Below are 17392 nucleotides of genomic sequence, written 5' to 3' on the forward strand. Positions count from 1 at the left end.
AGGGAGAGAGGGAGGGAGGGAGGGAGGAAGGGGTCATTGGAAGATGAGCCTGAAGGCTCTCGGAAACAGCGAGGGGGGGGGGGTGCCACCTTATGCTTTCATCTCTCTCTCTGTAGTGGTGTCTCTCTCTCTTCCCCCTGCCGGATGAGTGACCTGAAGCCCCAGTTCTCTCAATTTCCACATCATTTTCATCCTTCTGTTGGCACGGCAACGGGGAGCTGTGGTTGGAGTTTGTTGTGTGTTTTTTTTTAGTGGAAATACCATACTTTTCTGAATAAGAAGCTAGAGGTTCTTGGTGGGGGAAGGGGAAGGGGAGCTACCTTGCCTCGTCCCCCTTCTTTTTTCCCCTTTCCCCCTTCCCCTCTTCACTCAACTCCTTAGTAGAGTACTGGTTCCAGTTAGCATCCTGGAACATAACAATAATAATAATAATTGTAAAGTGCTCATTATATGTCAAGCACTGTACCGAGTGCAGGGGTAGATAGCAGATAATTAGGTCAGATATAGTCCCTGTCCCAAATGGGGCTCACAGTATAAGGGGGTAGGAGAAGTGGTATTTCATCCCCATTTTACAGATCAGGAAACTGAGGCCCAGAGAAGTGAAGTGCCTTGTCATACAGCAAGCAAGTGGCAGAGCCAGGATTAGAACCCAGGTCCTCTGACACCTTGGCTCATGCTCTTCCCACTAGGCCGCACTGCTTCATGATCATGAGTCATGTGAGAAGGACTTAGGGACCAGGCAATAATGAAAGGAGTCAGGTAGGGAGTGGGGATATTATTAGCTTGGGAAAGAGGAGGCTGAGAGAAATCAAGCCTCAAGTTTGTTAGGGGTGGTCACATGGAGGAGTAAGGATTAGACAGTAAGATTCTTGAAGGCAGGGACCATGTCTTTCACTTCTATCATCTGTCCCAAGGCCCTTTGTACTCTGCACACAGTAGACACCCAGTAAGTACCACTGAATGAACGGGACTGGAATGCAAATAGGCATTTGCCAGAATAGGAAAGATTTAGGTTAGACACAGGGAATAACTTCCTGGCAAGAAAAGGGGGCTTACCAGAGCCCCAGGGACTGTCCTGTGTGAAGGCAGGTGATTAGACTAGATAACCCTTGAGGTCCCTTCTGGCCGAGGTTCCAGCCCAGCTGATTACTAAGTGCGAAGGTGGGCCAGCCCTGTTTGGTTTCTGTGTTTCCAGGGCTAGATGAGCACAGGCAGTTGAATGCAGATGGCATTGCGAACTAGTGGAAAAAGCACGGGGCTGGGAGAGAGGAGACCTGGATCCTAGTCCCAAGCTCTGCCACTGCCCTGCTGGGTGACCTTGGGCAAGTCACTTAACGTCTCTGGGCCTCAATTTCCTCCTCTGTAAAATGGGCATGAAATATTCACTTTCCCTCAACCAATCCACCAATGGTATTTATCAGGCACTTACTGTGTGCATAGCACTATACTAAGTGTTTGGGAGAGTATGATATCACAGAGTTGGTGGACATGTTCCCTGCCCACAAGGAGCTGACAGTCTAGAGAAGGACACAAACATTAAAGTAAATTATGGCTATATAATAAGTGCTGTGGGGCTGAGGGTGGGGTGAATAAGGGGTCCCTCCCTGTTAGACTGTTGAGACCCATGTGGAACAGGGCCTGGGTCTGATGGGATTATCAATCAATCAATTGTATTTATTGAGCACTTACTGTGTGCAGATTATCTTGCACAGTGCTTAGCACAGTGATTTGGCACAGAATAAGCACTTATATATGCCATTATAAATTCCCTGTTCTGGGAGAAATGGAATCCCGCTCACTGACCTTACCGAACACGCCTTCTCCAGCCACAGTGGACCTGGGACAGTGCAGCTCCTGGAGAACTGACAGATTGGGGAACATGGGGAAGGGAGTCATGGAAGAATTCCCCTTCTCCTCCTCAAAAAGCTGTGTCTTAGCCAAGGGGGTCATCTGGCTTTCAGAACAAAATGATAATCTCAGGCTGCCCCCAAGGGCTGGGGATGGTGGAGGATGGATGATCCCCAGAGCAGATTTGTTGCCCTCTTCCTTATGCAGGTGAGGCAAGGGGGCACCAAGGAGGAGGGAGAGCAAGCGAGCGTACCTTCAGGCTGGTTCCACATTGGATTTGAAGTTCCCGGCTCCACCCACTCCACCTCCCTTGGTGGGATATCCGGTTGGTCCCACTGATGACTCCACTAGGCAGAGCTGGGAGAGTGTGGGGGGTGGAAGGGAAGGTCTGTGCTTTTAGACGAGATGTTCTCCCTACACCATCGGGTTCTGGACCCTTCCCCATCTCTGTTTCCCTGATCCCTGCCTGGCCACCTTCTCAGTCAGGGGTCCTGAAGTAACCCAGTTGTCACCCCAAGTCCCTTCCCTTCCTTCTTTCTTCTCTCCCCGCCACTCTCCTCCCCATCCCTCGGAATTTGGTCCTGAGGCTCAGTGGTCTCTTCTGGCAGGGAGCAGGTAATTGGGCATCACATTGTTTCATTTGTCCTCTCCCCTTTATCATGGGCAACAAATAACCCCCCTGCAGTGGCAGCAGAACCCATCAGAGCCCGGCAGGGCCGGGAGCTTGGATCAGAGCCACTTCCTCTCTGTTTTTTTGGCTGTCCCATCTGCCATTTAGGATTGGCGGAGGGCCAGCCCCCAGAGAGCCTGGCCTGCGGTCCAGACCTAGGGAACTGTGAGGCTGAGGGGGGAGGGGTGGACCCGGCAGAGATGCAGCCTCTGTCCTCCAGGGACTTATGGTTGAAATTAGACAAGATAGATCTTGGGAAATCAACTGCTTAATCTGGCTGGCTTAGGTACTAACCTTCTGGGAAGCAGGGGGATGGACTGGATGATCTCTTTAACCCCTTCCAGTGCTGAGATGGAAAAGAGATGACTGGAATCAACCACATCCCCCTTGCGGGGGGTGGAGGGGGGGAAGAGAGAGAGAGAGAGAGAGAGAGAAAGAGAGAGAGAGAGAGAGAGAGAAAGAGAGAGAGAGAGAGAGAGAGAGAGAGAGAGAGAGAGAGAGAGAATACATAAGGTGAGGTCTTTATTCTGAAGGTCTCCAAGGGTTGGAGAAGGAGAGGGGTTGGCCTTCCCCTCTCCTAGATCACTAGCAGAAATACCTGATTCTTGTGGTCTCTGGAGGCAAGTCAGACCTGAGACCTTAGTACAGATAGACCCCAGACTGTGGGGGCAGGACTAAGGGAGAGACTCAGACACTTGTGGAGAGTAGATTGGCTCCCTACTCCTTGGAGGAAAGTGAAACAGATTCTGGAGTCGCCTCATCCTGCCTTACATTGACAATCAGGTTTACCCTTCAAGAGCAGCGGCAGCTTGGCCACCCAGTACCACCTCCAGATTGCACTACTTTCTACATCCTCCGACAGCTCGGTGACTTGCCCACACCAGCAAACTGGCTCTGCAGCCAATCCTCTGACCTGAAGACAGCACCTGTGTTAAAACAGAGCCCTCTTTAGGGGTCACCCTCCACCCAAGACTCTTGGGGTAGCAGCATCTTTACAATAAGGACATAGTAGAGCGGAGCCAGCGCAAAGGGCAAGGAAGATAATTGGGGTGGGGGGCAGGGAGGAGTGGAAAAGCTTTTGTTTCACAAGAGTCTGAAAAGATTAACTCTCTTCAGGCTGGAAAGTCAAAGGCTGATTTTGTAGACCGAAGTCTACGGAATAATGAAGGGTGTGGACAGGGCGAACCTAGAAAAGTTGTGTCTGCTAAATCTTATACCAGCAGCTGGTAGTAAATCGAGGGATTTGGTCACTATGAGACGTTACGCAGACCATAATACTGTCGGGATGTCCGAGAGGGGCTTGGATGAGAAGTCTATTGATTAGCTGCTAGAGGGAAAAATAAGGGTATAGAGGGGAGACTTGGAATGTCTGAGGGTGGGAGTTTGATCTGTTCAGGGTTCCTGCAAGAGTCCTGGTTCCACTCTTAGAGAAGCAGCATGGTTCCTCCCCTTATTCTTTTTTGTCCAAAACAATGTGACTCCTTTCATGGAAGAGCCAAACTTTTATCTCTTCTCCTTTAAGTAGGAAAGAGGGAAAAAAACCCTCCAGCTTCCCCATCTCCTTCCCCCACCCCGTCTCCTTCCCCCAACCCCCATCACTAAGCATGTCTCATCGGCAGATGATCCCTCTCTTTGCCATAATAGCTTCCTTTCAACTCCCTACTCACAAACACCTCCACTCAGCTCCAGTGAGGCGTGGGGCTGACAGGAGCTGGCTAAGGTGGCAGTGCGTTGGAGAGACCGGAGGTGGTTAATGCCCCATATTTCTCTCCTGGCAAAGTACAGGGCAGATCTAGGACCTCAGCAGATAGGCTGGAGTGTGTAAACTCTGAAACGGGAGCATCCTTGGGCCACTACCCAATTAGGCCCTGGCTAGGGCTGCTCCCCACCTGCCTCTAGCTCTCCCTCCTTCCCATCCCCATTTTGGGCAGGGTCAGCGAACTTGGGGTGGTTGGGCCCCGAAAAGTGTGCATAGGTTGTTTTTTTTTGTTTTTGTGTGTGTGTGTGTGTGTGTGTGTGAGTGAGTGAGAGAGAGAGAGAGTGGGAGATTCTGCAGCCAGGGCCGCTTTAACCATGGGGTGGAACAGTCATCTGCCCTAGCTCTCTGCCCTCATAAGAGCTTCTCTGTGTCTATTAGGGGGGCTCACCACACCACCTTATGCCCCCTGAAAGCACATCTGGTCCTCCTGGACTCATCCCTGGTCGCAGCTGCTGTTCCAGTGCTTGACATAGCCCTGTTGGTGCTGGGAGGGGACCAAGATCCAGGGGCAGGGCCCTCAGGAGGAAACTTGGGCCTTCAACAGGGACAGCATGACCTAGTGGAAAGAGCCCAGGCCTCGGAGTCAGAGGAACTGGGTTTGATTCCCAGCTCTGCCACTTGTCTGCTGTGTGACCTTGGACAAGTCACTTAACTTCTCTGTGCCTCAGTTCCCTCATTTGAAAAATGGGGATGCAATACCTGTTTTCCCTGATACTTAGGTTGTGAGCCCCATGTGGGACCTGATTATCTTGTATCTACTTCAGCATTTAGAACAGTGCTTGGTACACAGTAAGTGCATAGCAAATGCCATTATAATTATTACTGTTTGCAAAATGGGGATTCAATATCTGTTCTCTTTCCTACTTAGACTGTGTGCTTCATGTAGGACAAGGACTTATACAATCTACATATACTGTAGCTTCCCCAGCACTTAATAATAATTGATTAAGAATTGTGGTATTTGCTAAGCACTTATTATGTGCCAGGAACTGTACTAAGCGCTAGAGTAGATGCAAGATAATCAGGGTGGACACAGTCCCAGTTTCAATTCCCATTTTACAGATGAGGTAACTGAGGCACAGAGAAGTTAAATGACTTGCCCAAGGTCACACAGCAGGCAAGTAGCAGAGCAGGATTAGAACCTAGGTTCTTTGGACTCCCAGGCCCAAACTGTATCCATTAGGCCGTGCTGCTTCTAGTACAGTGCTTGGGACAGAGTAAGCACATAATAATTAATAATTGTGGTATTTTGTTAAGCACTTACTGTGTGTCAAGCACTGTACTAAGCGCTGGAGTAGATACAAGCAAATCACGTTGGACACAGTCCCTGTCCCTCTCAAGGCTCATAGGCTTAATCCCCATTTTACAGATGGGGTAACTGAGGCCCAGAGAAGTAAACTGACTTACCCAAGGCCACACAGCAGGCAAGTGATAGAGGCAGGATTAGAACTCATGAGTTTCTGACTCCCAAGCCTGTGCTTTATCCACTGTGCCATGCCGCACTTGACAAGAACCACTATTGTTTCTTCCCCAGGCCAACCAGGGCCTTAATCTGGTCTGACTGGCTGGTGGCAAATCCACTTGGAAGCTGGTGAGGCAGTCTAGGGGCTTCGAAGAAGGGGATGTTTCAGTTCCACTTTCGGGCTTCCCTCACTGGGGGACTCCCAGACCTGGGTTCTTGGCTAAGCGAGGTAATATTAATAATAATGGCATTTGTTAAGTGCTTACTATGTAACAAGCACTGTTCTAAGCACTGGGGTAGATACAAGCTAATCAGGTCGGACACAGTCCCTGTCCCACGTGGGGCTCACAGTCTTAATCCCCATTTTTCAGATGAGGTAACTGAGGCACAGAGTAGTTAAGTGACTTGCCCAAGGTCACAGAGCAGACAAGTGGTGGAGCTGGGATTAGAACCCAGGTCCTTCTGACTCCCAGGCCTGGGCTCTATCCACTAGGCCACGTTGCTTCCTAGAGGGAGAGGTCTGCTGGCCCTTGATGAGACAGGAGATGATGTGATGTCAGTTGAATCTGAAGACGTCGTTTGTAGCTTTAAGTCTACCATAATCGCAGTAAGGAATTCTTTCTTGGTTCCCCAGGTGCATAGAAAAGGGGGTCAATCAACCAATCAGTAGTGTTGAATGAGCACCTACTATGTGCAGAGCACTGTACTATGTGCTTGGAAGAGCCCAAAAGCAGTAGAAGACATTGTTCCGGCCCACAAGGAGCTTGCATTCTAAAGGAGGAGCCAGGACAAAAAATAATTTACAAATAGGAGGAAGAAGTGGTCATGCCAGAGAAGAGTCCAGCCTGAGAGGGACATTAGAACAGAGCCACAGACAATCCCTATCTACCTGGACCCAGATGGGCCCAGGAAAGTCCTGGATGGTGCCAGCAGGTTAGAGAGTGGGAGCAGTGAATTAGAGAAGGCTTCCTGGAGGAGGTAGACTCCAACTGCGACTTACAGGTAGTCTCCCCTGAAAGGGGTATGTCCGAGGTGGACGCTGTTGGAGTCCTGGCAATTGAGGTCAGCAGGACCAGAGTCAGAAGTTTGGGTTCCTGTGCTCCCACCCTCGAGCCCATGACTAACCAACCCCTGGGCCCGTGGGTGGCACTTCAACAGGGAAACCAAGAAAGACACGGTGGAGTCACAGGAGGCAGAGGCATCTTGAGAGCCAAACAGAGCGCTAATAACAGCCTTTTGTGACGCCTGTTGTACACACAGCTGTTCCCAATTGGAGAAACGGAACATTAAGGACATGGAATTGACCCCCCCCCCCACCCTTCAGCCTCTCTTCCTTGGAACAACAAAAGATGGTGGGAGGGATGAAAATCCACCCGAACCCTCCATCATCTTTGAGGAAAGAACAGGGCCCGGTCTACTCACGACCAGCATTCCCTCTCCCACACCCCTTCTCCAGGCCTTCAGGGTTGGAGATTCGACAACGTGTTTCATGCGTTGGTTCCAGGGTTGTGTCTCCCGACGGTCTGGAAGTTCTTCTGAACATCTGGCCTGTCTCTCTCTTGCTGCACCTTGGCTCCCTGGGCAAGGAGGGGGGAAGGCTCTGAGTCCGTGCAGTTTCCAGGACCCTGAGTGCTGAAGGGTTGGAATTCAGTGGGTCCTTAGGGCAGAGGTCACTGTTGGCAGAGGAGCGGTCCCCCGCTTGCCTCTGCAGTCAGCTGACACGAGGCTTGTGGCCATCTGTCCTGCATCTGCTAGACTTGCAGGTCCCCTAAAAGGGAAGCTAGGATTCTCCTGGCTCTCGCCTCTATCCCTCTGCTCCCCGCATCGGGGCGAAGGGTTGGTGTTGGGGGGAGGGGGATACCACCTTCCTGCTTCCTTGCACCAGAGGCCGGGCGATGCCCTGGGGTCTCTCGGCGCTAGAGGGCACTAAAGCACCAGGCAAGCTTCTTTTCTGGGACAGCGGCAAGATGCAAGGCCTCACTCGAGCCCCACCGGCCTCCAATAATAATAATGATGATGGCATTTACTAAGCGCTTACTATGTGCAAAGCACTGTTCTAAGCGCTGGGGAGGTTACAAGGTGATCAGGTTGTCCCACGTGGGGCTCACAGTCTTCATCCCCATTTTCCAGATGAGGTAACTGAGGCACAGAGAAGTTAAGTGACTTGCCCAAAGTCACATAGCTGACAATTGGCGGAGCCGGGATTTGAACCCGTGACCTCTGACTCCAAAGCCCGTGCTCTTTCCACTGAGCCACACTTGAAGAGCCAGAAAGTACAACCTCTCATTCATTCATTCATTTAATCGTATTTATTGAGTGCTTACTGTGCACAGAATACTGTACTAAGTGCTTGAAAAGTACAATTCAGCAACAAATAGAAACAATCCCTGCCCACAACGGGCTCACAGTCTAGAAGGGGGGAGACAGACATCAAAGCTCTCCTACCCTCTCTTTTCTCCTTGTCCTCTACAGTTACAGTGGCAGAGAAGGATCTAGTGTGTGGGTTGTGGTTGCAGAGGTCTATGCCACCCAGACTTGGTTCCCTTGCTCTTGGATTTCAGTACAGACATCCTGACGGGGAGAAACTCAGAAGGGAGGTATTTAAAGAACGCGATAATCCCTTGAATTGTTCGTGGCCTTTTAGCATCTAAAACACAGTCTCATTGATTCTCTCACTTGTCGTCTCAACATCCCAGAGGAGCAGGGATTATTCTTCCCATTTTACAGTTGGAGAAACCGAGATCCAGAGAGGTTAAGAAACCGTTTAAAATTGTATTTTATGGTATTTGTTAAGCGCTTACTATGTGTCAAGCGCTGTTCTAAGTGCTGGGGTGGGTACAAGTTAACTAATTTGGACACAGCCCCTGTCCCGCATGGGGCTTGAAGTCTAAGTAAGAGGGAGAACAGTGACTTGCTGAAGGACACTAGGCAGAGGCAATGGTAGAACTGGAGCTTTAAAGTGGAAAGATGCCCATGTTTGGTCCTGGGTGGAGTTCACGGTGGGCAGCGCGGGAGATCGGGAGGGTGGGCGGTCATGTGGACTGGAGTGTTGCCTTCTTCTGGCCAGCGGGAGGAGTGGGGGAGAGGGATTTTGGTACCATTGCCACCCTCTTGCCCTGGGACTGTCAGTGGGTCAAGCTGGGCACTGCTCCTGATCCTAGTCTTGAGGTCTAGGCTGGATCTGAGCCCATGAAGCTACACAGAGGCTGCTGCAGGGCAGATGGGAAAGGAGGGAAGGGAGGAAGCTTGGATTTGAAGCTTGGGCTTAAAGTTTATAGGGAGGAACCTTGGGTTCTGTTCCTCAAACCACCCCCTTTCAGATGAAGAAGAGGTGCCATTGATTCTGGACTCCAGGCCATCAAAAGAATGGCAGCACAAATTGGACAGCACCTGATCACAGTCACCCACCCTGAGAATGGGCTTTGGCCCACCAAAACATTTTCTGCTTTATCTAAAGCCATTTTATTTTGTTCAATCCTATGATTGATTTGGATGTGGATCACAGGTCAGCAACCTCCCCATCTAAATCCTTCATAGACTTAGATGGCAGCTCAATCAGTCAATCAGTGGTATATATTGAGTGCTTACTGCATGCACAGCACTGGGCTAAGTGCTTATCAGATGGCAGTTATTCAACTCCCCCCACCCTCATCCCTCCACTCTCAGCCTTCAGAACCTCCCCAATTCCTCTAAACTTGCCTCATAGGACCTAATTTCCACACCTTTGACTATCTTTGTCGACCTTTTCTGATTCTCCACCTCCAGTTTCTCCACATCCTTTGGGAAGTGGGGTGACCCGATAGTCCTCCTCTGCCTGCAGAACACTTCCTCGTAGACTTGACTGATTTTTTTTTCTCATCCACCTGCTGAACCCCAGTTTTCCCACCCGGCTTTCCAATGACATTCTGCATAATTGCCCAGACACCCCTGCAGTCCCTACCCACCCTTTCCCTGGCTCCAGGTGCCTCCCCCATATTGCGAGTCTGTGGTCTGAAAGAGCAGACAGGAGCAGGAACAGAGATGAGCTTTAGCTGAACTAGAATGCTATTTTACCCAGAAATCGCCTGAGCATGGATAACATCAACCATTTAGGCCTTTGTGAATAGCATGCAAATGGACCTTCTAGCTATTTCACTAACACTGGGAGACGCCCCCCCCCCCCCCCCCCCAACCCGCCCAGTTTTCTAACTGTGAATCAGTCTTACTGCTCTCCAGCCCCCTTGCCAATCAATCAACTGATCAATCATATTTATTGAGCGCTTACTGTGTGCAGAGCACTGGACTAAGAGGTTGGGAGAGTACAACAAAAGAGTTGGTAGACACATTCCCTGCCCACAAGGAGCTTACAATCTAGCAGGGGAGACAGACATGAAAATAAATACATTATGGATATGTGTATGTCTCACAAAAGCTGATGTAGAGTGGGAAAACAAGAGACACTGAAAAAATACAGCTCTTTCCCTTCCTCACCTCAATGTGTCCTGTCCCCCGCCCCCTGTAAACACCCCCTCTCCAACACACACGGTTTGTCCCCCTAGGTCCCTGAAACACTGAACAGCTGAAAGTTGAAACACTGATGCAGCGGTGGGCTGCCCTAGATTCAAGATATAATGCTCCCTCTGCTCAAGTCAGGTGACCACACTGCCAGATGTGATCTGCCAGATGTGAACAATTATGATCCCATTGGAAGCTGCACAGCGCCAGCTTGTACTTAGCAGGCTTACTGTGTATGAATATGTGTGTGCCTCGGCAGCTCGGTGGAGAGAGACTTGGCCAGAATCCCCTCCACATGAGGAGGGACTCAGATAAGCTGGCCCAGCCTAGGTGACATGCGGTTGGTCCTCTTTGAGGGCAAAGGGTGGAAGAGAGGGGAGGAAGGAACAGAGATGGTCTTCCCAAACTGAATTTAGGAGGCAGACAAGGACAGCTGTGAGCCTGTTTCTCTTCTGAACCGGTTATATCAAAGCTAGACTACTCTATCAGCCTCCTCGCTCATCTCCCTGCCTCTATCTGCTCCCCACTTCAGTGCATACCCCATGCCCTGTCTAGATCACTCATCACACATCTCCCCTCTCCCTCAAAGCTCCCTCTGCATCAAATGGAAACTCCTTAACATTGGCTTCAAGGCTCTCCATGAACTTTCTCTATTTCACATATCAGTATTCCTCACCACTTTTATCTCGCTCAACCTCCAACCCCCTTGTTCATGTTGCTCCCCGTCCTGGAACTCTCTTCCCTCAGTAAAATGCCAATCCTCAGCCCTCCTAGAATTTCATCCCAACTACCCTTCTTAGGTTTGGGGAAGCAGCATGGCCTAGTTGAAAGATCCCAAGGCTGGGAGTCATAGTACCTGGGTTCTAATCCTGGCTCACCACTTGCCTGCCATGTGATCTTGGGGAAGTCACTTCACTTCTCTGGGCCTCAGTTTCCTCATTTGTAAAATGGGGATTAAACACATGTTCTCCCTCCCCCTCAGCCTTCTCACAGCCTGTGAGCAGCCCAAGGACTGCTTCCAATCTGTCCATATTGTATCTATCCCAGTTCTTACTATGGTGTTTGGCACAGAGTAAATGCTTAACAAATACTATTATTATTATTATTTTTATTCCTAGACTAATTCCCAACACCTGCAGTCTATCAACCCAACAGCCATTTGTAGTACTTTTGTATGTTCTTGTCCCTATCCTCAGCCCTTTATTTTGATTCCACTTTTCACAGATACTTGTCTGTCTACCTCCTCTGTCAGAGTATAAGCTCTTTGTGGGCAGAGAAGGTGTCTTGTACTTCAGTGTATTTTCCTAAGTGCTTAGTAATAATAACAATAATTATGGTATTTGTTTAATGCTTACTATGTGTGAAACACTGTTCTAAGCACTTGGGTAGATACAAGTTAATCAGGTTGGACAGAGTCCCTGTCCCACATGGGGCTCACAGTCTACGTAGTCCAGTGTGTTAATAGTAATTATGGTATTTGTTAAGTGTTTACTATGTGCCAAACACTGTTCTAAGTGCTGGGGTAGACACAAGGTAATCAGGTTGTCCCATATGGGGCTCACATTCTTCATCCCCATTTTACAGATGAGGGAACTGCAGCACAGAGAAGGTAAGTGCCTTGCCCAAGGTCACACAGCAGACAAGTGGTGGAGCCGGGATTAGAACCCACATGCTCTGACTCCCAAGCCCATGTTCTTTCCACTAAGCCATGCTACTTCTTGATGCACTCATTGGCATTCAGTAAATGTCATTACCAAGTACTCCTGCTCTCAAATGACTGGTATGAGCACTGGGGCCCGATACTGGTGAAATGCAGGTTGTTGGGGTGGGGGGAGTGAGGAAGGGAAGGAGAGAGAAGGCTGAGAGTCAGGGCACTTCAGCACCAATGTACATGATTGAATACTGTGTGTCCTCAAAAATCTCCAGTGGCTACCAATCAATCTGCGCATCAGGCAGAAACTCCTCACCCTGGGCTTCAAGGCTCTCCATCACCTCGCCCCCTCCTACCTCACCTCCCTTCTCTCCTTCTACTGCCCAGCCCGCAACCTCCGCTCCTCCACCGCTAATCTCCTCACTGTACCTCGTTCTCGCCTGTCCCGCCGTCGACCCCCGGCCCACGTCATCCCCCGGGCCTGGAATGCCCTCCCTCTGCCCCTCCGCCAAGCTAGCTCTCTCCCTCCCTTCAAGCCCTGCTGAGAGCTCACCTCCTCCAGGAGGCCTTCCCAGACTGAGCCCCTTCCCTCCTCTCCCCCTCGTCCCCCTCTCCATCCCCCCATCTTGCCTCCTTCCCTTCCCCACAGCACCTGTATATATGTATGTATGGTTGTACATATTTATTACTCTATTTATTTATTTATTTATTTTACTTGTACATTTCTATCCTATTTATTTTATTTTGTTGGTATGTTTGGTTCTGTTCTCTGTCTCCCCTTTTTGGACTATGAGCCCACTGTTGGGTAGGGACTGTCTCTATGTGTTGCCAATTTGTACTTCCCAAGCGCTTAGTACAGTGCTCTGCACATAGTAAGCGCTCAATAAATACAATTGATTGATTGATTGATTGATTGACCTTTGGCAGCTAACTATCCCCCTCTGGGCCTCTCATTCTTCAGCAAGGTGGAGGCGGCTGCCATGGAAAAGGAGCTGATTGAGGATTACAAGTTTGGGCGGCAGCAGCTGGTGGAGATCTGTGGACATGCCTGTGCCATGGCCGTGACCAAGGTAAGACCCCCGAGTAGCCCTTTAAGGATTACACATGCCTGGCTTCCCTCCCTTGGCCCCTGGGGGCTCCAACCCACCAATCCCAGAATTTCCCAAACCAACATCTGTGGGATGATGACAAGAGAGAGAAGAAGAGGGCGGGGAACACATTGTAGACTAAGTGGATTAGGTGCCGGGGAACGTCATGTTGGTTTTCAGAGCCAGCCACTCCAGCCGGACGTCAGCCTTTCTTATAGGCAGCAGGAGCGTGGGGGTCCCCAGATCTCAGAGAGAGTTTGGGGATTTTCCTAGGGGTCTTTGTGGGGGTGGCTGAAGGAGGGCAGGTGGGGGGACCTAGCATTCTTCATCCAAGGTCAGCTGGCTGCCATAGTTCCCCTCTGCTCTTGAGAAAACCAGAGTAAGACTTTTGGTTGCTGGAGGCGACTGTAGAAAAGCTGCAAGAATTTGTGGGGGTGGCCATTTCTCCTTTAAAAAAACTAGTAGATTGCTTTTGGGTAATGAGAAGCACAGTCCTACAGATGGACACTGCAGCGGGGGGAAGGTGAGCTAGACCTAAGGAAGAACCTCTCAACGAGGAGGATATCCAGTGCCGAAAACAGTGCCCAGCGCTTAGAACAGTGCCCAGTGCTTAAAACAGTGCTTTGCACATAGTAAGCGCTTAATAAATGCCATAATCATCATATCCAAGAGGGAAAGGGGAAACTGAAGGGGGTTGTGAAATCTCCTTGGATGGTAAAATGGTAATTTCCTGGAGGCAGAGGATTGTGTCTACCAACTCTGTTGTACTGTACTCTCCCAAATGTTTACTGCAGTGCTCTTCACCTTGTAAATATTCAATAAATACCACTAATTGTGGTATTTGTTAAGTGCTTACTATATGCCAGGCACTGTATTTAGCACAGGGGTAGATACAAGTTTATCAGATAGGATACAGTCCCTGACCCACGTGGGGCTCACATTCTCAATCCCCATTTTACAGATGAGGGAACTGAGGCACAGAGAAGTGAAGTGACTTGCCCAAGGTCACACATCAGACAAGTGGCAGAGTAATATTAGAACCCATGACCTTCTGAATCCCAGGCCCATGCCCTATCCACTACACCATGCTCTTACCACTGATTGATTGACTGATTTCTGGAAATCTTTCCAGCTTCAAAATTCAATGAGAGAAGAACCCTTTTCTCCCCGCAGTACATCACCCAATAGGTACACATGTACAAACTCACACACAACTGATCCATGCACACACAATCAATCAAGGGTGTTTATTGCGCACCTAGCGGGTGCAAAGCTCTGTACCAAGCACTTGGGAGAATCCAGTAGAGTTAGTAGACAAGATCTCTGCTCTCGAGATGCTTACAATCTAGTGGGGTGAGGGGGCAGACATTAAAATAAATGACAGGTAGGAGAAAGAAGGAAAAGAGAATATAGACATGAGTTAATGTTTAAAGTAATAGGTTGTGTACAATGTGTGCATAAGGGCTATGGGGAGTTGTCAGTATCCAAGTGTTCAGTTAATGACACAGAAATGCTGAAATGGCAGTTGGGGGCTGGGGCAGGGAGGGGGCTATAACCTGGGGATACAACACATACAGACACACACACACACACACACACAAATTCACCATGCATACAGGTTCTCACATGAATACACCCATTTACCCCCACGAATGGAAGAAGGTACACACCAACACAGAGCAGCCGGTGATCTGCGGGCAACTCCGTGCCATGGCTCTGCCCGTCTGGTTGGGGGAAGCGGAAACACAACTCCTCTGTTTCCCAGCTTCAGATGCACCTGCCACAAAGACCCACTAGGCTTTTTCTCCCCAGTGGTGAGAGAAGGCACATAAAAGGCAATCGGATGTTGGGCAGGAGCTAAAGGACTATGGGTTGTCATCTCCCCTGTTCCACTGCTGAGCCCATTTGCCCCTTCCTACTGCCCTTTGATGTTGGCATCTTGGAGAGCTGGGGGGTGGGGGGAGAAAAGGAGGGGACTGCACTGGATTAGAACCTTCAAGGAATGAGCATGTTTACTCTCCAGCAATGGCTTGCCAGGGAATGGGCTCTCAGGGATTCTCTGGATGAACGCCCCTCGGTTATTAACGGGCTTCAAAGGAGAAACAGGAGCCAGGGCTCGAGGAGAGAAGGTGGATTCTGTCCTCTTGGGGAGTGGGGAGCAGGATTCAGGGCTGTGGGGTGGGGGAGAGAAACCTCCACCTCCCCTTGCAATTCCCCACTCAACCAACCACACCTAGCTTTTAACCCTCCCCATCTTCTCAGGCCAGAGCCATGAATGATTGCAGGGGAGTTTTACTCACAAGGGAATTTTCCAAGTCTCATGGAAAAGCAGTGTGGTTTAGTGGAAAGAGCCCTGGCCTGGGGACCTGGGTTCTAATCCCAGATCTGCCACATGCCTGCTGTGTGATCTTGGGCAAGTCACTGCACTTCTATGGGCCTCAGTTTCCTCACCTCTAAAATGGGAATAAAATATGCATTCTCCCTCCTGCTTAGACTGAGAGCCCCCTCTGGAATGGGGATTTTTTAAATGGTATTTGTTAAGTGCCTACTATGTGTCAGGCACTAAGCGCTGGGGTAGATACAAGCTAATCAGGTTGGACGCAGTCCATGTCCCACATGGGGCTCACAGTCTTAATCCCCATTTTACAGATGAAGTAACTGAGGCATAGAGAAGTAAAGTAACTTGCCCAAGGTCACACAGCAGGCAAGTGGTGGAGCCAGGATTAGAACCCAGGTCCTCTGGCTCCCAGGCAAGGGCTCTATTCACTAGTCCATGCTGCTTCCCAATCACACTGCATCCTACCTGATTGTTTTGTATCTAACTCAGCCCCTGGCACAACAAATACCACTAGTCTTACTATTGTTACCATTATTGTCGTTATTATCATTATTATTATTATTAGACATACTTTCTTGCTTTTCAGGTGAAGGATGGGTGTAACCCTTTGGGAGGGAGGAGTGGGAGCCTTTAATAGGAGAAGTTGCTTCTTAACTTACAGATTATTATTATTATTCTTGTTAAATGCTTACTATGTGCCAAGCACTGTACTAAACACTGGGGCAGATACAAGATAATCAGATTGGACACAGTCCCTGTCCCTTACAGGTCTCACAGTCTAAATAGGAGGGAGTAGGGTCCCCATTTTACAGATGAGGTAACGAGGCACAGAGAGGTAAAGTGACTTGCCCAAGGTCACACAGCAGAAAAGTGGCTGAGCCAAGATGAGAACCTAGGTCCCCTTACTCCCAGGCCTGTGCTCTTTCCACTAGGTCACACTGCTTCCAGATAATAAAGGAGTACATAAGGTAGGACAATCACTCAAATTGGCTTAAAAAGAAATAGGACAGTGGGTCTAGAAAAAAGAGTTGCCCCTCATACTTGAAGAGGAAGCTATTGAGGCTGAAATTCACACAAAGGTGCTTGTACAGCTGAAAAACCCAATGTGAGACCCAATGTTCCTATCACATTATGCACATAAAAAGGTCCCGACTCATATGCCACAATGTTTGTTGTTTTTGGCATTGTTAAAAACAAAGAAAACAAAAGGAATGTAAGAAAGATTGAGGAACAGGGGTGAAATTAGAGGGGAAGGGGGGTCGGGGCTCACGTAGAATTGAGGCTCCAGCGGGGATGTCTCGGCTTGGCATCAATGCTCCTTCGTATCCCTTCCAGCTAATCAGTCAGTCCATCAGTTGAGGGAATTAATCTAGCGCTTACTGTGTACATGTCATTGTACTGAGCATTTGGGAGAGGACAATAAAATAGAGGAGGTAGACACAATCTCTGCCCTCAAACAGCTGATAGTCTAGTTGGGGAGACAGACATTAAAATAAATTATGGGCAGGAAAAGGATAAGTGTATAAGGATATGGACATAAGCACTCTGGGGTTGGGGGTAGGGTGTCAGAGTGCTTAAAGGGTACAGACCTAAGTGCCTAAGCAATGCAGAAGGGAGGGAGAAGAGGGTAGGGAGATGAGGGTTTAGTCAGGGAAGGCTTCTCCCAGATGAGCCTACAGGGAGAGGTTTGGAGTTTGAGAGGAGGCAGATGGCGATGCGGAGATGGAGGAGCCAGAAATCCTGGGCTCAGGCCGGGCAGCCATTCTGCACCCAGGATGGATCAATCAGATAGTTGATCGACTGATTGGACTGGGGAGGTGCTGGCGGCCCACCATGGGCAAAAGCTAGGTTCTCCAGTTTGCGGTTGTAGATCCATGTGACAAGGATCAAAGAGAAAAAACACAACATGCCCACTTTTTGGGGAACTAAAATGACTTTTCAACTTCAAAGTGGTCAAGTGTGGACTTATGCAAATAGGAATCAGTCAATGCTATTTATTGAGTGCCTACTGAGGGCACAGCATCGCACTAAGCACTTGGGATAGTACAATGGAAGCAAGTAAAAATAATGATGGCATTTGTT

The 17392-nt window shown here is 49.4% G+C and overlaps 1 protein-coding gene across 1 annotated transcript in view; it reads left to right on the forward strand.

Moving 5' to 3' along the window:
- The window catches only part of YJEFN3 (YjeF N-terminal domain containing 3), a 50956-nt gene that overhangs the window by 10793 nt on the left and 22771 nt on the right, over nt 1-17392 (forward strand). The window contains exon 2 of the mRNA XM_038739894.1: nt 12846-12954. Coding sequence (XP_038595822.1) covers nt 12846-12954 — 109 coding nt within the window. The remainder of the gene's footprint in view (nt 1-12845; nt 12955-17392) is intronic.

Source organism: Tachyglossus aculeatus, chromosome X1 (genome assembly GCF_015852505.1).
Source record: "Tachyglossus aculeatus isolate mTacAcu1 chromosome X1, mTacAcu1.pri, whole genome shotgun sequence".
In the NCBI taxonomy this organism is placed as follows: Eukaryota; Metazoa; Chordata; class Mammalia; order Monotremata; family Tachyglossidae; genus Tachyglossus; species Tachyglossus aculeatus.